Source organism: Symphalangus syndactylus, chromosome 6 (assembly GCF_028878055.3).
Source record: "Symphalangus syndactylus isolate Jambi chromosome 6, NHGRI_mSymSyn1-v2.1_pri, whole genome shotgun sequence".
In the NCBI taxonomy this organism is placed as follows: domain Eukaryota; kingdom Metazoa; phylum Chordata; class Mammalia; order Primates; family Hylobatidae; genus Symphalangus; species Symphalangus syndactylus.
Genome location: NC_072428.2, coordinates 132,220,326 through 132,242,299, shown reverse-complemented (window position 1 = coordinate 132,242,299; position 21,974 = coordinate 132,220,326). Strand labels below are relative to the sequence as shown.

The window sequence follows — 21,974 nt, the reverse complement described above, 5'->3', positions numbered from 1 at the left end:
GCCCAGGCTGAAGTGCAGTGTCACCATAGTTCACTGCAGCCTCAAACTCCTAGGCTGAAGAGATCCTCCTACCTCAGCCTCTCGAGTAGCTAGGACTACAGGCATGCACCATTCTGCCTGGCTTGTTTGTTTTTTGTAGAGACAGGATCTCATTATGTTGCCCAAGCTGGCCTTGAACTCCAGGACTCAAGCAATCCTCCCACTTTGGCCTCCCAAAGTACTGAGATTACAGGTGTGAGCCACCATGCCTGGCCACAAGTCAATAATAATAATAATAATAAAATGATTCTATCAAAAATGAGCAAAGGATTTGAATAGATATTTGAATATATACAAATGGCCAATAGCATATGAAAAAGATGCTCAATAATATTAGTACTAGTGAAATAAAGTAAAAACAATGATTAGGTATCACTTTACCCCCATTACAATGTCTGTAATTTAAAAAGATGAATACCACCAAGTGTTGGCAAGGATATGGAGGAATTGCAACCTTATACATTTTATCAGACATTCAGGTAAGAATGTAAAATGGTAGGCTAGGCATGATGGCTCATGCCCGTAATCCCAGCACTTTGTGAGGCTGAGGTGGGTGGATCCCCTGGGGTCAGGAGTTCGAGACCAGCCTGGCCAACATGGCAAAACCCTGTCTCTACTAAAAAATACAAAAATTAGCCAGGCATGGTGGCGCATGCCTGAAAACCCAGCTACTTGGGAGTCTGAGGCTGGAGAATTGCTTCAACCCAGGAGGCGGAGGTTGCAGTGAACTGAGATTGCACCACTGCACTCCAGCCTGGGCGACAGAGGGAGACTCCGTCTCAAAAAAAAAAAAAAAAAAAAAAGTAAAATGGTACAACGTCTTTAGAAAACAGCTTGATATTTCTTCAAAATATTAAAAATACAGTTCCTATATGACACAGAAGTTCCATTCTTAGATACATATTCAAAACAAAGAAAATATGTCTACTCCAAATCTTGCACATAAATATTCACATAATCACTACTCATAATAGCCAAAAAAATGGAAACAACTTAGATGTTCACTCACTGGTAGATAGGTAAGCAAAATATGGTGTATCGATACAATGAAGTATTATTAGTCAAAAGAAATCAAGTACTGATACATGCTACAACATAGATGATCCTTGAAAACATTATGCCAAGTGAAAGTAGCCATATACAAAAGAGCACATATTGTGTGATTCCATTTTATGAAATGTCCAGAATAGGCAATTTACATAGACAGAAAATAGATGAGTAATGGCTAGGGCTCAGGAGGTAGGAACAAGGTGGAAATGATTGCTAATGGGCAAAGGTTTTCCTTTCTGAGTTCTGAAAATGTTTAAAATTTAATTTTTGTGATAGTTGCACAACTCTATGAATATACTAAACACTACCTAATTTCTCACTTTAAATAGGTGAATTTAGTAACTTACTTGATAAATGCGCTCAGAGGTGGTTGCTTGGGCAACCACGCCTGAAATTTTGACATTAACCCATTTAACTGGCATCACGTAGATACATGCACAATGCAAATATGAAATGGCAAAAGGAATGATGTGGAAAATTATTTTTGCTGCTGTGACAAAAAGACACTCACTCGTATGTGGGTCTGGTCTGGGACCACCCGTACAGGCTGTGAACATTGTAGTGCTGCACGGAGGAGCTGTCCGGCAGGATCTGCTGACTCTCCATGCACAGAGTCTTGCTGCTCAGGCCCTTGTCCCTAGATTCCAAATCTGAGGGGAAATGTCGAGTTATTTCCTAAACAACATGATTTGCACATTCACTAGAAATCCCCATCATTTTGGCATTTCTTTACTTCAGTCAACAACTTTGTTACCAGTAACAGGCCCAATTTTATGAGATTTTAGTCTATAGAAAACAATGTTCTGTGTCTTTATAACTAATGAAGGGTAAGGATAAAATATGGAGCTGGGAAAATCAGCTCCCCTTTGTTTTGCACCAACTCTGATTTAATTTATAGTGTTGTCATAGCCCTTTTGCCAACATAATAAACTCCTTCATTGTTAGGACTGTTTCTCCCACTAGATGGTAACGTTCTCCAGGGAATAAATCTTGCTTCACTCATTTTTGTATTTGTGTCTCTAAATCTTTCTGATTTGACAGCATTTGCTTGATACATAAATACAGATGATCCTCGACTTACAATGTGATTACATCCCCATGAACCCATGACAAGTTGAAAATATTGTAACTTGAAAATGCATTGAATGGACCTAACCTACCTGAAATGTGCTCAGACACTTACATTAGCCTAAGTTGGGAAAAATAATCTAACAGAAAGCCTATTTTAAAACATAGTGTTGAATATCCCTTGTAACTTATTGAACACTATAGTGAAGGTGAAAACCAGAATGGTTATTTGGGTTCTCAAAGTTCGGTTTCTACTGAATGTGTGTCACTTTCTCACCATTGTAAGGTTGAAAATCGTTAAGTCAGACCATTGCAAGTCAAACACCCTCTGCATTAAATTAACGAAGGAGAAAATGAATAAATGAGTGAGTGAGTGAGAAATGGGCAGCATAACAGTGATGTAGACATCACGAAACTTGAATTCTACATTCTGTCCCATAGATTACTGGTATAGTGCCTTTTGTTGTTGTTGTTTTTCTATTTTTTGGTGTTTTTTTTTTTCCGTATGGGTCTCACTATGTTGCCCAGGCTGGTCTCAAGACTCAAACTCCTGGTCTTAAACAATCCTCCCACCTCAGCCGTGGTACAGTACTTTTAGAAGTGAGTCATTTCCTTCCTTGTTTCTCTGCAACATGAGAAGATTCAACTTTCTGAGATCCTTTTGATCCCAATATTCTATTTTTGTTTGTACCATAGAATGACCAAAAAGTATCCTTCATCAAATGTCTGTTTACATGGGCAGAGAGACTACAGAATCTAGGTTTTAATACTCTAATCAAAAGAACATCTCTCCACTTGTGTGTGTGTGTGTGTGTGTGTGTGTGTAAGGGTTTATTTAAAATTTTAGCAATCTGTTCATAGTTATCAATGGAATCAAATGTACCACGCATTGTTTGGTTTCTTTCACACCACATCATGTCATTATTTCTTGCTTGATTAATAATTCGTTTAGCTGCACTTATTCAAGGTTATCTTACTTGGGATTTCATGTCATGTTGGAGAAAGGTTTCTGTCTTCAACATTAGGTTTCACTTTGACAGTAAAAGGAAAACTTTTGGAGTCTTTGAGTAGGAAAGTAAGTTGATGAAGTAATTATTTTACATACATGGCATATAGGGTGGGTTATTTAGCATTTCATCGCTGCAGCCCCTGACAGATCCATCCACAAAATTTGATGGCTCATTCATATCCTGAAATGAGTTAACAAAAAAAGATCCCGTCATGTCAGGGGCAGGATGGCTTTGGCTATAAAGGACACTACCTCAGGGAGATGACTTTTGAAGCCCTCATCTCAGCTGGTGGTTTAGTTCACTGTGTTTAATCCCTGGCATTGACCCAAATGGACTCTAAAAATGTGTAGTTTAATTCCTGGCATTGACCCAAATCTACTCTAAAAATTTGTATTGGCCAAAGTGGAGTGCTAAACTCCTTGCTTACCTGGCATTTTAAAACTTACAAGGATTGTTCTACAGTGGTAAAAATAGTGAGGTAATGCTGGACAAAGGACGTAAGGAAATCTCTTGATACAATTCTCCAACAGAGGTAGCCCATCTTCGTTTTACTATGCATGGATTATTCACTTTTTAATCTATGGCCAGAGGTTACTATTATCTTCCTCTAATTTTTCTTAGTCCAGTCGCTTGGACTAATTCTGATATTGGCATAGGCCAAACACAAGGAGAGTTATCTCACTTTCTGCCATAATTATATTTCTAAAAAGTTGTACGTAACTCAGAAACAAGTTTGGAAATAAAAACACACTTTGGGGAATTTATTATTTAAATGCAAGGAGTAGGGGCTCCTAAGGAATGTTCACTGTGCACTCCGACAATGGAAAAGTTAAATTTTTGAATGCCAGACTATTTTAAATAGGACATATTAAAGGCAAATGAAAATACTTGAGGAACTATTCATTACTTTGAATTACCCAGCTACAGCTTTCCCTCCATTGGAAAAAAAAATACTACCCCAGAGCTATCAGTATGTCTTATTCTCAAAGCTGCCCACACCTCTTCACTGTCTGATTTGCCTGTTTGAGTTAACTTGTGCCTTTCACATGTCTACTCTGTGCCTAACTATCTCGAAGGCGCAGGTGGCCAGGGAGGCCCCAGTGTTTTCAGTGGACTTTTGTCTCTGGGGTGAATCACAGACTTCTTCCAGTCTGACCCAGAGCTGAATAGCTCTTCAGAGCTGGCCTAGAGCTTGCTTAAGATTTCAGGCCACTGGACAGTGGGGAAGGAAATCAGGACAGAGGAAAACACAGATAGAGTTGCCCTTGGACATATATCCCAGGGACATCTCAGGAAGTCCTGCTTTTAAGGCCAACTGGCATTTACAACAAACGTCTGAGCAGGCCCTCTAAGCCATTCCCTCAGAGTTGTCTGCCCCAGTACTAGGGCAAATGTCTACTTGCTCTCAGCTCCATGCCTCACCCACTCCCAGCTCTGCCCTGTAAGACTCCCTTACAATAAGCTTTCAGGTAGATTTGGCCAGTGGGTGATATTGGCAAGAGATTGGAGATGGGAGGTGATTTCTCCCTCTCTCTTTTGCTCTGGCATCTCCAGCAGTAGCAATCTCCTCGGTCAGCTCCAACATCCACCGGACAATATGTCCCTGGGCAGATCAGCAATGATCTCTGCTTCTCTTGGTCCCAGCACCTAGATTCTGTAACAGCATTTCTCCCTTTCATCTCTTCAGCCCTACGTCTCTGCTTTGCTAGTCTCTCCTTCCCATGTTTTGACTCGCTAATATTTCCCAAAAAAAAAGAAAAAGAAAGACAACCAAGGGTGCACTTACAATCCACAATCCATCAAACTTCAAGCTCTTCTCTGGCTCTCGAGGGTTTGCATAGAGCTCTTCTATTTCTTTCTTCCACCACGCAGCTGTGCTATTACGAAAGAAGTCAGGAAAGGCAACGTAGGCCCTGTAAAGCTGTAAGAATAACACACACTCTCATGGTCGGGGTCTCAGCCTATACAGGGGACCACAAATGGGAGATAAACAGGAATTTGTGGCTGCCCAGATCAGTCTCTGCTCTAATCTCAGATCTGCTGCTGTTGCAGAGTTTACAACAGAAGCAGAGATTGGGGAAGGCTGATTTCATTCTTTATTTTCTTAGAAGAAGGTTAGATAGCTTTGAAATCCCTTTCAAATACAGGATTTGTTTTATAACTGGACATGTAATCACAAGACTGGAAAATTAACAGTGTCTGAACAATTGAACTTTAGAAATGCAAATACTTTTTCTTTTTTTCTTTTTTTTTACTTAAAAATCAGTGTGATAGTAGCAAAAGCTTTTTCTAGACTACTCAAATGAGTTGAAGGAGGACTGTCATCCAGGGGCAAGTGAACTCCAGAGTAGAGGGGATGCTAGATGACCAGGCTGAGATTAACAACTTTCCTTCATTCAACTGACTTGTATTTTCTTTTGTTTGCAGATAATTTATTAAAATCCAGTCTGTTCATAATGGATTCCCCTCTAGTGAGAAAATGCTAGACTTTGGTTCATTATTTTTCAAGTGTCATAAAGTTCAAACAAATCACAGCCCATTAAAAGCATGCTTATGAGAGGATTTCATTGATGATTTCCTTCTACACATTTCTGTGTTTGCTGTTTGTTGAGCTTTCCACTCAAGGATCTCTTTCTGCCAAGAAACTAACAGTGGATAAGCAGCCTCAAGTTAGGGCTACTTAACTAAAGGGTTAGCTACTTATTCATCAGGATAAAAGACGTAAATATCCAGATGTTTAGGGCAATGTTGACAAAAATCTATATACAACTGTACCTTAACCTGAGTTTCATGGTCAAGGGATCCATCTACAATTACGTTAGGCAGATCTGGCCAAACCTAGAGAAAAAGAAGGGCAATTAAAACCTTTACAGATCCTTGCATACAGGCTATGAGATATTTCATGTGTTAGACTCTGATGACATGCATCTCCATGAAACGCTTGTGAATCTTTGCCATAAATTAAACTGTAAAGGCTGAATCTACAAAATTACATTAGGAGAAAGTAAGCTGGGTCTCTTGATTCATTATATATGTTTTTAAAATTCTATTTTTGAACTTAATAATTAACTGAATTTCTTTTAAACATATCCTCTGAACAACCAACTTTTGAGTGATTTCTCAGGTCTCTGATCTCCTTGTCACAGACCTATAACAAAATTCATAGTAAGTGTGAAGTGTGACTCTAAAGAAATAAGGTTGATTTCCATTCATAACCCATACACCTCACCTCAATACTTTTAAGCACTATCATGACTTATAGGGGACTCCAAGTATATGTAGCATTAAAAAACCCATAGTACCAACCAATTTTAGCTGTAACTACCAGGACATTAAGTATATATACACTGATTAATTGATTCAATCAACAGACACTTACTAAGTACTTCCTATACGACAAGCACTCTTCCAGGATCTGTATTTACTGAGATTTAAGTAAGAAATAGTACTTGTTTCCTAAGAGTTCACAGATAGTACATAAATGCTACACTGTATGCTATATTGAAGGCAATATTATAGACAAGGGAAAATAGGAAAAACTAAAATAGTTACTAACTGCTTCAAACAAGGTAAGATTTGAGTTGATCTTGAAGTGAAGATATTATCTGGGTAAGTTGAGAAGGTAATATTCAAAGTGAGCATGGGGCCAGGTGCAGTGGCTTATGCCTGTAATCCCGGCACTTTGGGAGGCTGAGGCAGGTGGATCACCTGAAGTCATGAGTTAGAGACCAGCCTGGCCAATATGGTGAAACTCCATCTCTACTAAAAATACAAAAATTGATCAGGAGTGTTGGCACACACATGTAATCCCAGCTACTCAGGAGGCTGAGGCAGGAGAATCGCTTGAACCTGGGAAAAGGAGGTTGCAGTGAGCCAAGATCATACCACTGCACTCCAGCCTGGGTAACAGAGTGACACTCCATCACAAAAAAAAAAAAAAAAGTGAACCTGGAATACACCCAGAGCAGTAGGAAGTAGCATAGTATAATTAAGGAACAGAATTCGAACCTAGGCTAAAAGCTGTTATCACCTGAAGTCCACCTAAAATGCTATTGCCAAAAATCAGACATATGAAGATGAAGATTGAAGCCATAAAGATGAATTAAAGGAAACAAGAGAAAGAGGAGAATCTATAGGACTTAATGATTCATTTAGATATGAAGGCAGATTAAGCATGATAGGTCAAAGGTGAATGCATGTTTTGCATGTAGGTGGCTGGGAGACACAGATTTCAGTGTCATTCTCAAAGGGATTCTTAATGTTTGTTAAATGACCATGTGGAATAAATAAAGAGTGGGGACATCAGAGTATTTCCAGGCAATAGACAGTGCTCAATAATAATAGAGGATGAGATTTGTAACGTTGGTCTTATTAATGCTTATTGAGCTAATCAGCATCGGACAGATTTCTACTCATTCATAATTTATTGATTGTCCAATATATTTTCCAATGTGTATTGAGAGCTATTTTATTTCAAGACATTGTGATGTTAATTAACTGTAAGCATCTTCCCCAAGCCTTACCTTTCCCCAGACAATGTCACTGGTGTCAGGCCATTTGATGAATACGTTACTTTCCTGTCCTCTAATGAATGGGAGATACTGTGTCTCATTGCCAGAAATGGCTGGGTCCTGCAGTAAAAGAATTTCAACAGCAAATGTGAGGAAAATATCTCTAAGAAAATTTCTCTCCAAAAATGTAGTAGTTCATAGTGCAGAAGGAAATGGTGAATCTCAATACCAAAAATCAAATGAAATAAAATACAAATCATTGATAATTTGCCTTATGTCTTACTGCATATATTACCATAGCCAATTGAAAAGGGATGGTGCCATAAGTACTCAAAGTAAGATATAAAACCCTTATGAGGGGTAATCTCTTTCAAAGGGTATAAGAATCTGTGCCAACAAATGAAGGAGCCTTTCTATATTACAAAAAGCTACCACCCAAACCTATAAGTAATAAAATGAGAGGAAAGGGGACAATATGGCCAGCTAGATACAGCTGGGAAGCACCTCTCCCACAGAGAAAAACCAAAATATTGAGTAAACCATCACACTTCAAACAGACCTTTTGAGAGAAAACACTGCCAGTCTATAAAGAGGCAATGCAAACACTGAGGTGTAAGAGGGAGAAAGCTGGAAATCCCACATAGAGTTGCTGAGTGCCAGGACCAGCTCCTGGCACTGAACAGGTCCCAAGGAAGGGGTCAGTGAAGGGAAACTCGCACTGCAGACATCCGGGATCCTAGCTACAACAGACTCCGCAAACACCATAGACATTTGAATTGGCAAGAGAAACTGCGTGGAGAGTAGGCAGAGGCAGAGCTCAAGCCTGTGCAGAGACGAGAAGGCTCTGCATACAGGGCATCTGCAGCAAAACATGACCATGAGGACCCACCTGAAAAGGCTCTCCATCTTGCTCTGAGTGGCTCTAGCCCCTGCTGACAGCTGAGCTGGGAGACAGCAGCGTTGTCTTTCCTACAGAACCAGGGTGCATCTGATCTGATGCCACCCGTCCGCCAGCCCCTTCCAAGGTCACTGCTTGGCTGCTCCCAAAAGAGAACGCACACAGCACAGCCTCCACTGCCCCACCTGAGTGCTTTGCTGGTGGCCTGGAAGTACTCTGACCCCCAGCAGAGCCGGTGCTGGACCCTAAGGCCAGAAAACAAAGCTGCAGGCCTGGTCCCAACCCACCAAGGTTTAAGCACACAAATCAGGATTCTCTAGCTGAGATCTGTGGCTGAGGCTTGAGCAGGCGAGGAACCCTACTCTCAGAACACTGAGAAGAGTGAGGTATGGGCTTGTGTGCTGGTGTGGGAGTTGGGCATGCCTCCCTCTGCAAGACTGGTCTGGGAAGGATGTAGCCTGTTTACCAGCCACAGCCTCTGCCCAAGGGAGCTCCACAGCCCAGAACATCTAACAGACCAACAATCTGGGTGCAAAAGGCTTGGGACAAAACTAGCTTGTAAGGGCAGCTACTGGAGCAGACATTGGAAGGAGACTCAGTTGGGGGAGAGCAAGCTGAGAGGTCCCCAAAGCCATCTGCTGTGCAGAAAATACTGGATCATGGCACCATATCAGCTGCACCCCTACGGCAACACTGCAGTGCCTGAGGATCTTCTGCCCTTGACCCACTGCGTCAACAGATCACCCCCCAGACATACCCCACAACCCACTCTGACTCTGCCAATTACAGAGGACCAACAGGGAGCTGCAGGTCTCATGGTGACCTGACCTTTGGCTCAGGCTGTGCCTAAGAGGGAAGAGCACAGCCTGTCAGGGACGCCCTTGGGGCTAAGGAAACACAGGCGTGATATCAGTGATTAGAGGAGGCTCCCTCAAGCACCAAAAATGGACTTGGCAAGGGGGCCATCTCTGGATCCCCCATCTCCCCCACCCCATAGCACTACTGCAAATGTGCTGAAATATGAAAGAGGCCTGCAGCTGAGTAAGAGGCTATCTTCTGGCCCTTACTCTTAAACACCATCTACTGTATCGCAGCCTAAATTACACCACCAAACAAAAAGGGTGCCTGTGAAACCCAGTGCAGGAATTCAGCCACAGATAAAGATCTCTTAAAGAGCCTTGGGCCTCTGAAAGCACCCAGAAATGAAGCCAATCAACTATACTCAACATACACCACAGTCAAACCCTCAAGGAAAATAAAGACTATAAAAACAAAAAGCCATATCCAAAAGACAGCAACTTCAAAAAGATAAAGGAACATCTGCCCTCTCGGATAAGAAAGAATCAGCACAAGAACCCTAGCAATTCAAAAAGTCAGAGTATCTTCTGACCACCAAACAATCTTACTAGCTGCCCAGCAATGGTTTCTAACCAGACTGAATTGGCCTAAATGACAGATACAGAATTCAAAACCTGGATGACAAGGACACTCAACAAGATTCAGGAAAATATTGAAACTCAATTCAAAGAAGCCAGTAAAATGATCCAAGAGGTGAAAGATAACACAGCCATTTTAACTGAATGGCTAAACTGAACTTCCTAAACTCAACTTCTGGGATTAAAACAAAAAAATTATAACACAATTGCAAGCATTAACAACAGAATAGACCAAGCTGAGGAAAGAATCTCAGAACTCAAAGACAAGTCGCTCTAAACAACCCAGTCAGAAAAAAAATTTTTTTAAATAATTTTTAAAAATGAACAAAACCTCTGAGAAATATAGAATTATGTAAAGAGGCCAAATCTATGACTCATTGGCATTCCTGAGAGAGAAGGGGAAACAAAAAATTATTTGGAAAGCATATTTGAAGATATTGTCCATGAAAACTTCCCCAATCTTGCTAGAGAGTTCAACATGTGAATTTAAGAAATTCAGAGAATCCCTATGAAATATTATGCAAGACGATCATCCCTAAGACACACTAGGAAAGTTTATAGCCATAAATACCTGCATCAAGAAGTTAGAAAGATCTCAAATTAACAATCCAACTTCACAACTAGAGGACTATAAAAACAGGAACAAACTTACCCCAAAGATTGCAGAAGAAAATAAATGATCAAAATCAGAGCAGAGCTAAACAAAATTGAGATTCAAAAATCCATACAACAGATCATCAAAAGCAAAAACTGTTTTATTGAAAGGATAAACAAGATTATAGGCCACCAGCTAAATTGAGAAAAAAAGAGAGAAGATACAAATAAGTATAATCATAAATGACAAAGATGACATTATACCCAATCACACAGATATACAGAATATCCTTAGAGATTTTTATGAACATCTCTATGCACACAAACTAGAAAATCTAGAGGAAATGAATAAATTCCTAGAAACACACAACCTCCCAAGACTGAACCAGAAAGGAAATAACACCATAAACAGATCAATAATAAATTCTAAAATTATATCAGCAATAAAAAGCCCACCAACCAAAAAAAAAGTCCTTAACCAAACGGATTCATAATAAAATCCTACTAGATGTACAAAGAGCTGGTACCAATCCTACTGAAATTATTCCAAAAGATTTGAGGAGGGATGCCTCCCTACCTGATTCTACAAAGCCAACATCATCCTGATACCAATATCTGGCAGAGACAATAAAAGAAGAAAACTTCCGGCTGATATCCCTGATGAACATAGATGCAAAAATCCTAAACAAAAGACTAACAAACCAAACCCAGGAGCACATCAAAAAGTTAACTGACCATGTTCAAGTAGGCTTTCCTCCATAACCCTGGGATGCAAGGTTGGCTCAACATAGGCAAATCAATAAATGTGATTCACCATATAAACAGAATTAAAAACAAAAGCCATATGATAATTTCAATCGATGTAGAAAGAGCTTTTGATAAAATCCAACATCCTCCATGACAAAACCCTTAAGAAATTAGGCATCAAAGGGAAGTACCTCAAAATAATAAGAGCTATCTCTGACAAACCCACAGCCAGCATCATACTGAATGGGAAAAAGCTGGAAGCATTCTTCTTGAGAACTGGAACATGGCAAGGATGCCCCTTCTCATCACTCCTATTTAACATAGTACTGAAAGTCCTAGCCAGAGCAATCAGGCAAGAGAAAAAAATAAATCACATCCACATAGGAAAATAAGAAGTCAAACTATCTCTCTTCAAGGATGACATGATTCCATATCTAGAAAACCCTAAACACTTTGCCAACAGGCTCCTAGAACTGATAAACAACTTCAGTAAAGTTTCAAGATACAAAATTAATGTACAAAAATTAGTAGCATTTCTATACATCAATAACGTTCAAGCTGAGAAATCTCAAATTAGAAATCTCAAGTTAGAAAGATCTCAAATTAACAATCCAACTTCACACCTAGAAGAACTATAAAAACGAGAATGCTTTTATAGCTCATCAGGAATGCAATCACATTTACAACAACAACAGAAAGGATAGAATACCTAAGGATACATCTAACCAAGCAGGTGAAAGATCTTTACAAGAAGTGCAAAACACTATTGAAGGAAATCAGAGATGACACAAACAAATGAAAAAACATTTCATGCTCAAGAATTAACATCATTAAAATGGCCACACTAACCAAAGCGATTCATAGATTCAATGCTACATCTATTAAACTACAAATGTCATTTTTCACATAATTAGAAAAACTATTCTAAAATTCACATGGAACCAAAAAACAGCCTGAATAGCCAAAGCAATTCTAAGCAAGAAGAACAAAACTAGAGGTATCACGTTACCCAACCTCAAAGTGTACTATCACACACCTACAATTATTATCTGATCTTCAGAAAAACTGACAAAAATGAGCAAGAAGGAAAGAATTATTTATTAATAAATGGTGCTGGGATAACTGGCTCACCATATGCAAGAGAATGGTACTTGGTTCCTACCTTTCACTATATACAAAAATTAACTCAAGATACATTAAAGACTTAAATGTAAGACTTCAAATTATAAAAATCCTAGAAGAAAATCTAGGAAATGTTCTTGACATTGGCCTTAGCAAATAATCTAAGTCCTCAAAAGCAATTGCAATGAAACCAAAAATTGACAATGGATCTAATTAAAATAAACAGCTTCTGCACAGCAAGAGAAACTGTCAACAGAGTAATGAGGTAACCTACCAAATGGGAGGAAATATTAGCAAGTTATGAATCTGACAAAGGCCTAAAATCCAGAATATATAAGGAACTTAAATCAACAAGCCGAAAACAAACAATCCCACTAAAAAGTAGGCAAAGGACATGAACAGACACTTCTCAAAAGAAGACATACAAGTGGCTAACAAACATGAAAAAATGCTGAGCATAACTAATAGAGAAATGCAAATCAAACCATAACGAGATACCATCTCACATGAGTCAGAATGGCTTTTGTTGGAAAGTCAAAAAATAGATGTTGGTGGGGCTGCGGAGAACAGAGAACACTTACACACTGTTGGTGGGAATGTAAATTAGTTCAGCCACAGTGGAAAGCAATTTGGAGATTTCTCAAATAACTAAGAATTGATCTACCATACCACCCAGCAACCCCATTACTGGGTATATACCCTAAGGAAAATAAATTATTCTCTCAAAAAATACATGTACTTGTATGTCTATCACAGCACTATTCACAATAGCAGAGACATGAAGTCAACCCAGGAGCCCATCTATGGTGGATTGGATAAAGAAAATATGGTACACATATGTATCATGGAATAGTACACAGCCATAAAAAGAATGAAATTATGCTCTTTGCAGCAACATGGATGTAGCTGGAGGCCATTATTCTAAGTGAATTAATGCAGGAACAGAAATGCAAATACCACATGTTCTCACTTATAAGTGGGAGCTAAGTATTGGGTATACATAGACATAAAGGTGGGAATAATAGACACCAAAGACTATAAGAGGAGAGGAGAGGGAGGGAGTGGGGCATAGGTTGAAAAACTACCTGTTTGCTACTATGTTCACTACCTGGGTGATGGGTTCCATCATACTCTGATATGGTTTGGGTCTGTCCCCACCCAAATCTCATCTTGAATTCTCATGTGTTCTAAGAGGGACCTGGTAGGAGGTAACTGAATCACGGGGGCAGGTCTTTCCCTGCTGTTCTCATGATAGCAAATAAGTCTCATGAGGTCTGATGGTTTTAAAAAGGGGAGTTTCCCTGCACAAACTCTCTTCTCTTGTCTGCCACCATGAAAGACATGCCTTTCACCTTCTGCCATGATTGTGAGACCTCTCCAGCCATGTGGAACTGTGAGTCCATTAAACATCTTTCTTTTGTAAATTGCCCAGTCTCAGGTATGTGTTTATTGGCAGTGTGAAAACAGACTAATACATACGCCAAACGTCAGCATTACACAATACACGTTTGTAACAAACCTACATATTAACATGCTGAATCTAAAATAGAAGTTAAAAAAAGTTTAACCCTGAAATATTTAAACAAACAAATAAATAAAGATGTTAAAAAATCCCGTAGGAATTTAAATATGACATAAGTGATTTTTTTCCAATGACATAGAAATCTATTTTTACAAAGAAAGTTGAGAAGTAAAAGAATGTATTGGTGTTTCTCCATAAAATTCTTGAGAAAAACTTTTGCTAGTGTTTGGAAACAATTCCTGGAGACAAACCAGACTGATAAGACTTAATCCTCAAGCAGAGAGAGCCAATTTATTGTGTTTCCAGAGTATAATAGTAATGTTCCTCAAAAACATGAAACTTCTTTATTGCCCTCTGTGTCCCAATGTGTCTACTTAAAGTATCTTCCCCTGTTCACTCCATCCCATACCTGCCCCAATTGTTCTCTACAATATTAGGCTGTTTCACAATTGTCATATAAACCACTACTGTCTGAAATTATCTTTTCAGGTGTTTATTGGCTGTTTCCCTCCATTAGAATAAAAACCTTATAAGAAAAAGAGCACTGTCTTGCTAATTTAGACTATGCCTGCACTCTCACACACGCACACACAACTTGTAGAAAAGTGGTTTTCAAATATTGTGTTCAATAAATACATGAATTAGTAAGTGAACAAAAGTCACCAAATAATGCTGTAAGTTTTGGAAGCTAGAAGGGAGAATCATTTGCAGGTAATTACCTCTGAATTTATCAAGATGCGCTTCCTAGTAATATAATAAATTGGTATTCTGGATCTTAACTCAATTGTTTGTAAGTTTAGGAAGAAATGTCGCCTGAGTCTTACCATTTCAGAGTGATGATACAACGTAAGGGATTTTTGAACCCTCTGACATAAATATGAGATTAAAATACAGCTATTTCTCCTGAGACATAGCCTGAAACAGTGAGACGCCTTTTTTTTTTTTTTTTTTTTTTTGGCTATCTTCAGTGCTTCAGCCCACAGTTGTACTAACTTTACCAAGAGAACAATAATTATATTCCAGTGACAGTTATGGAAAATAAATATTATAAAGTATCATCTTTTAAAAGCCCCTTTTCGTTTCTTTCTTTCATTTGCTTTTAAATTAAAAAATAATAATTATAGATTCACCACAAGAAGTTGCAAAACAAAACAAAAAGTACAGAGTACAGGAATATTTCTTGTACCCTTCATCCAGTTTCCCACAGTGGTGCTATTTTTGAACCATGAATATGGAAACAGAAAGTAGGATCTAATCTATCTCAATACATACCAAAATGAGAATAAATCTCATGCCATTTTTCTTCATTTGCTCAATCAGAAGACTGAGGTTTTGAAAGTTGGCACTGAGGGTGAAATCCAGCTTCCGGTTCATGTAATCGATGTCTACATGCTGGACGTCCTGCAGAAAGAAGCAGCAAGGTGCTTGGAACCCTGCAGCAGGTGCCCTGCAGGGCACACTAACTGCTATACCAGGCCCCTGGTCCTGCTGCCTGCCTGCCCCAGTCCAGGCCCATCTTCATTCCTCATCTCATTACTTCCCTCTGCTGACTTTTCAATTCTGCAGATTGAAATTGCTTTCTGATGCCTGCATGCAGTTCACCTGTGCTCACTCCTTCTCCTTCTGTTTCCCCAGTTGGAACTCTATCCCCTTTCCTTTCCTCAATTCATGTCTTTCCCGCTCTTCAAATCTCAAACTCGGTCTGTCAAACAAAGTTCTAATTGAAATGTTCAAGGGTAGAAACTGGGACTTTCCTAGGAAACAAACAGGATTGTATATCTGGGGTTTTTTTCTACAGTAAATCTGGCTGATTGTTAAAAACTCTCAATAAACTAGGTACTAAAGGAGCGTATCTCACAATAATAAGAGCCATAGATGACAAACCCACAGCCAATATCATACTGAATGAGCAAAAGCTGAAAGCATTCCCCTTGAAAACCAGCACAAGACAAGGATGTCCTCGTTCACCACTCCTATTCAACGTAGTATTGGAACTTCTGGCCAGGGCAATCAGGAAAGAGAAATAAATAAAAGGGCCAGGCACAGTGGCTCACGCCTGTAATCCCAGCACTTTGGGAGGCCGAGGCAGGTGGATCACCTGAGATAAGGAGTTCGAGACCAGCCTGGCCAACATGGTGAAACCCCATCCCTACTAAAAATATTTTAAAAATTAGCCGAGCTTGGTGGCCCACACTTGTAGTCCTAGCTACTCAGGAGGCTGAGGCAGGAGAATCACTCAGGAGGCAGAGGTTGCAGTGAGCTGAGATTGTGCCATGACATTCCAGCCTGGGCAGCAGAGGGAGACTCCGTCTCAAAAAAAAAAAAAAAAAAAAAAAGAAATAAAGGGCATTCAGATAGGAAAAGACGAAGTCAAACTATTCATATCTGCAGATGACATGATCCTGTATCTAGATACTAGATCTTGTCATATAGACAAGATCCTATATCTAGAAAACTCCATCATCTCAGCCCAAAAGTTTCTTAACCTGATAAGCAACTTCAGCAAAGTCTCAGGATACAAAATCAATGTACAAAAATCTCTAGCATTTCTATGCACCACCAACAGTCAAGCCTAGTTCCAAACCACAAATGAACTCCCATTCATAATTGCCGCAAATAAAATACCTAGGAATACAGCTAACCAGGGAGGTGAAAGATCTCTACAAGGAGAACTACAAACCACTGTTCAAAGAAATCAGAGATGACACAAACAAATGGAAAAACATGCTCATAGACAGGAAGAATCAGTATCATTAAAATGACCACACTGCCCAGACCAATTTATAGATTCAATGTTATTCCCATTAATCTACCATTGACATTCTTCACAAAACTAGAGAAAACTGTTTTAAAGTTCATATATGTAACCAAAAATGAGCCCAAATAGCCAAGGCAATCCTAAGCAAAAAGAACAAAGCTGGAGGCATCAGGCGATCCCCCTCAGGGCTACAGTAATCAAAACAGCATGGTACTGGTACAAGAACAGACACATAAACCAGTGGCAAATAATAGGGAACCCAGAAACAAGACCATACACCTACAACTTTCTGATCTTCTACAAACCTGACAAAAAATAAGCAATGGGGAAAGGACTCCCTATTCAATGAATGGTGCTGGGAAAACTGGCTAGCCATAGGCAGAATGGAAACTGGACCCCTTCCTTACACCAACATATAAGAACTACATTATTCTATAGCTTTCTTGAATGCCTACTCTCTCTATGCAGTACCAACCCAGGTTCCTGCACATGAAACTTACTCAAACCATGATTGTTGAATAATAACTAAAGTGGTTAATATTTAGTTGAAAAAAAAGAAGTTGCTTCTTTTTAGCCCAAGGGGATAGTCCCCTGCATTGCCATATGACCCTAGGTGAAACTTGTTTGGTAAAACAGAGACTTGTGCATAAGCCAAAATTTGGAAAAGAATAAACCAGCATATCATTAACATTGATTACTTTGGTAAGGTATATTTGTGGATTTTTTCATCTTGTAATTTTCCTATTTTCTAATTTCTGTTTAATAAGTACATAGTATGAAAGTATATACAAAGAAAAAAAATTCAGCCTGGATGTATCAAGTTATCTTTGATAACATCATAGCACTTCTAATATAAAATTAGCCACAAATTCCTGTAACTAATTACACCTTGGGCTGAGTGAGGGTTTCATACATAGGGAATCTGGGCTGCCACCATTGCATCATACAAACTGGAGATTTCAGCATCATTCTGGTATCCATAGCGACTCAGCTGGAATCCCAAGGCCCAGTATGGAATCATTGCTGGCCGACCGATCAACTAGAATAAAAAGAAAAATGCATCCAGATAGACTTCTTAGGGAAGAAAAGGTGGTTGACTTATACTTGAATAAACTTGAGTGTTTCTGCTAAGTAAGGTCTAAGAGGCCTCACCCAAGAAAGATAAGAAAGTCCAATAAATGTGGAGCAACTACGAACATGCAGGATGACAGAAACGTTGTAATTGAAGTTTTTTTTATATTCCGGAGTTTTCATTCTAGGAAACCAGAGAATTTTCTGGTTATTACTGATTAGCAAGTCTTAGGCTGTTTAGCAAGTGAGGAACACATGGGATATTAACATGGCTTTATAGAACCATAATACTAAAATATGATTTCAGCAAAGGCAGTAATAATCTAGTACTGACACTCAAGAGTCAAAGGAAAAAACTGCCCTATCTCAGTGCTAATAATGTGGTAATAGCCAATAAATATTTGACAATATATTGATGGACAGAATGGCTTCTAACCTCTGTGTATTGCTGAGTTACAAGTTCAGGGGTTGGCCCCAAAACAATGTAGAAGTCCAAAATCCCTCCTGTGGTGCGGTATGTCAGGGCCGGAGTGGGCTGTAATGTCACATCTGTAAGAAAAACACCACACATGAGGCACATCCTTGGAGTTGTAAATTACCCAGGTAGAAAACCTGCTCTAAGATTTAGAATCAGAGGTGTATTTGCAGTACCCCAAATGTAATATGCAACCTCAGCAACTTTTATAACTGTGAATAGGAGCCAAAGTGTCACAGTAAAATAGGCTATGCCAGAGTAGGAGCCATAATTGATCAAAATTCCATGCCTAACACCTGATTCAGAGTTCTTAATAAATCTTGAATAAATAGATGAATAAATGGAAAGTCAAGTTTATTTGTTCCATTTCCCTTACCCCCTGAATGTCTCTATTTCTATTGATACCAGGTCAAAATAGAGTGGTCACAGCTGTTTCTGGTGGTGCATGGGAGCTGTGCCTATGCCTTACCCATGGCATTGCTATTTAGCAGGAGCACTCCATGGGCACTACCATCCTCCTCCAGTGCCATGTAGTAAGGGTGGACACCATAGGAATTCTTCTTGTACTGGAAGTCACAAGGGTAATAAACAAAAAGATAATTCAAGATATTGTTTTCATACCATAACCCAAACAGCAAACTCTTTACTCATCATTAAAGATTCAGCTCGATGTCATGTCCTTTGTTGGGCCTTCATTGACCCTCCCTTCTACTCCAAGTTAAAAGCTGTGTCTTCCCCACTTCATGCCTTCCTCATTTATTATTATATAATTCAATTATGTATTATTACATAATTCAGTGATTCCACTGTGCTATCACAATTTCTGCATCTATTTCTCTCACTAGCCTATAAGTCTCTGGAGAGCAAAGACAGTGTCTTATTAAATTTGTAGCTAAGCACTTAGTAATGTGCCTGACAAATAGAATATATTAAGTAAAAGTTTATGAGATAAATAAAATCCATAACTGACAGAGGGAAATATATATATACATAGATATGCCTTTTAGGGACAAAAGAATGTGACATGTGGCCTATTACAACTTAGAGCAGAATGTATCAATATAAGATGAAGTTAATGAGCAAGGTATCATATATAAGCATAAGGATTAAAAGAGATTTACATCGAGAGAAACTGATTGCTAAACTTATTCCATTGTCCCTACCGCAGGTGGCTCATCACGAGCAAACATTCCCCATGTGTTCCAGGTCATGTTTCTTCTGAAAGTCGTGTGCTCAGTTTCCCCAAAGCCATAGATGTACTGAGACGGCAGACGCGTAGAAATGGAGAGAAACATGTCATTGAAGGTGAAGCCAGGGAGTTGAGAATCCCAACTGCAACACGAAAGTAGACCACGCTGAGCTGGAGACCACTGGCCAGAGCTACTTGGAATGTGTTTGGAATGTCTAGTTGATTCCAAAGCCTCCTTAATTATTGCACATTTAGATCCAGGTTCAAATACTGTGACATGACCCAGGTCATAACAATGGCCCTGACTCAGGACCAAAGTTCCATGTTACATTTCTCTTCTGTAGTTTGTCAGACTGAGAGCTCCTTTTCTGGGTCCTTGAGGGCAAGAACCATGACTCATTCTTCTATTTATTTCAAGTTCTCAGTGTCTGGAATATCAGCTTGAGTAAATATATAAATAAACAAATAGAGTTTAAGCAAACTTTCCAATAGAAAAGCGTGAAACTCTTAGAACAACTTCTCTTGAGTTGGCCAAAGGACTTCTTATCAAAGAGGGCAACAGAGAGGAAATCACTCGCACAGCCCAAGAGAGAAGACATACACAGGAAGGCAAAGGTGCACACACAGGTGACAGCTTCTACTGGGATAGGGAACCTCACCCCAGGCAAAATCCAGACCTTCACTTCATTCTATTCAGCAGCAGGACAAGAGATGGGAGATGACAATTCCTTTTATGCTTAACATTGTGAAAAGGCTTGAAGGCTTCTGTGTCCACAGAAGCAAATGTTACAAGAAGTTATTTCTTTCTCCTTTTTAACCTTTGCCCCTCTCTCCTGCCTCTTATTATTTCTTAATGAGACATAATATGGAACTCATTTGTATCTTAGGTTATCTGCTGTACTTATTAAATAGAGTTTTCTGTTCTACTTAAGAAAAGTAAGTAGAACATGTATTTTTCTTTCTCTGAAATCAAACAATACTTCATTTCTTTAAACTTGGATTGATTATTTTTGTTAACGACTAACCAAAAACAAATTGCCCATTAAAGCATGGGAAAAATAGATATACTCTAACAAATGCACACGTATTTTCATAGAGTCTCTGAGATTAATATTTCACTTGAATTAATTGTAACCACTGTAATTAAATCTAGAACTACTCTAATTAGAATCAAATAAATAGTGCTTACATCACAGTGCTGGTGTTTTTGCGTTGAATCTGGATTCCGAAAGGATTGTTCTGAATCCTGACATCATACAGACAGTTTTCAGGGTCACCAGCTGGTTGGGGAGGGGTGTTCAGTGGTACTGGAACCTCATACCTTTTATTAGTGGGGTCATAGATCTGGCAAGAAGAGAGAAGAAAACTTTCTGTTAAGGTCTCAGACCTAAAACCCCTCATGCCACCCCATATAATTCAGTTTCCATGTTTTTGACCAGTTTGCACCATATCAGTAGGCATCAAACATCCCCAAGCGAATGGATGTGAGGCCTGCCTGCCCACTGTGCCCCATACAGATGCTGAAGTTCAAAAATGCCTCAGTAAAACCCATTCAAAGCCAAGGAGGGCTCTTCCTCTAAAGAATTTGTGATAGAAGGGGATAGAATTTCATAAATAGAATGTGTGTGTATATGTTTGTAAGTGTGTGGCATGTAGACATGTGCATAGAAATGTGTAAATTTGTTTGTGTGTGTGTGTGTATGCATGTTAGGAATTAGGGAATTGAGTTTTCATATGGACTCTGAGATCTCCTTACTGTTTGAGCTTCCAGATGTTGTACAGCTTTCCCATTCCTAAAGTTTCTCTTCTGTATCCACCCCTTGTTCCTACTTACCTCACAGGACTGACATGTGGGAAGAATAAAAGGTGTGAAAAGTGTTATGCAAGTACAAGGAGTTACACTATTATGAGTGACTATCCTCTTCGTCGTATTATTAGCCCCAAATTTGTGCTTAGGTGAAGGTTTTCTCCTTTCTTTCTTTCTTTCTTTATTTTTATTTTTATTTTTAGACAGATTCTCACTCTGTCACCAGGCTGGAGTGCAGTGGTGTGATCTCAGCTCACTGCAATCTCCACCTCCCGGGTTCAAGTGATTCCCATGCTTCAGCCTCCTGAGTAGCTAGAACTACAGGCGTGCACCACCACACCTGGCTAATTTTTTGTATTTTAGTAGAGACGGGGTTTCTATGTTGGCCAGGATGGTTTTGATCTCCTGACCTCCTATAATCCCAACACCTCGGACTCCCAAAGTGTTGGGATTACAGGGGTGAGCCACCACACCTGGCCAGGTGAAGGTTTTCTAAAGTCCTGCTTGGAAATTATGTTTCTTAGACCCAAAGCAGCATCATTGCCTGGGAGCTTGTTAGGAATGCAGAACCTCAGGCCCCACCCCAGATTTTCTGAATTAGAACTTTTATTTTCACAAGCTGCCCCAGTGATTCATGATACATTACAATGTGGAAAGCAATGGCTACAGCTGAGCTG

General features: G+C 39.3%; 1 protein-coding gene across 1 annotated transcript in view; it reads right to left on the bottom strand.

The window, feature by feature from the left end:
• MGAM2 (maltase-glucoamylase 2 (putative)) overlaps positions 1-21,974 on the bottom strand; it is a 108,639-nt gene that overhangs the window by 33,223 nt on the left and 53,442 nt on the right. The window contains exons 26-36 of the mRNA XM_055281470.1: positions 20,680-20,834; positions 19,465-19,633; positions 18,771-18,867; positions 18,263-18,375; positions 17,669-17,794; positions 15,270-15,398; positions 7,691-7,798; positions 5,943-6,005; positions 4,954-5,088; positions 3,263-3,347; positions 1,601-1,739 (exon numbers count right to left, since the gene is read on the bottom strand). Coding sequence (XP_055137445.1) covers positions 1,601-1,739; positions 3,263-3,347; positions 4,954-5,088; positions 5,943-6,005; positions 7,691-7,798; positions 15,270-15,398; positions 17,669-17,794; positions 18,263-18,375; positions 18,771-18,867; positions 19,465-19,633; positions 20,680-20,834 — 1,319 coding nt within the window. The remainder of the gene's footprint in view (positions 1-1,600; positions 1,740-3,262; positions 3,348-4,953; positions 5,089-5,942; positions 6,006-7,690; positions 7,799-15,269; positions 15,399-17,668; positions 17,795-18,262; positions 18,376-18,770; positions 18,868-19,464; positions 19,634-20,679; positions 20,835-21,974) is intronic.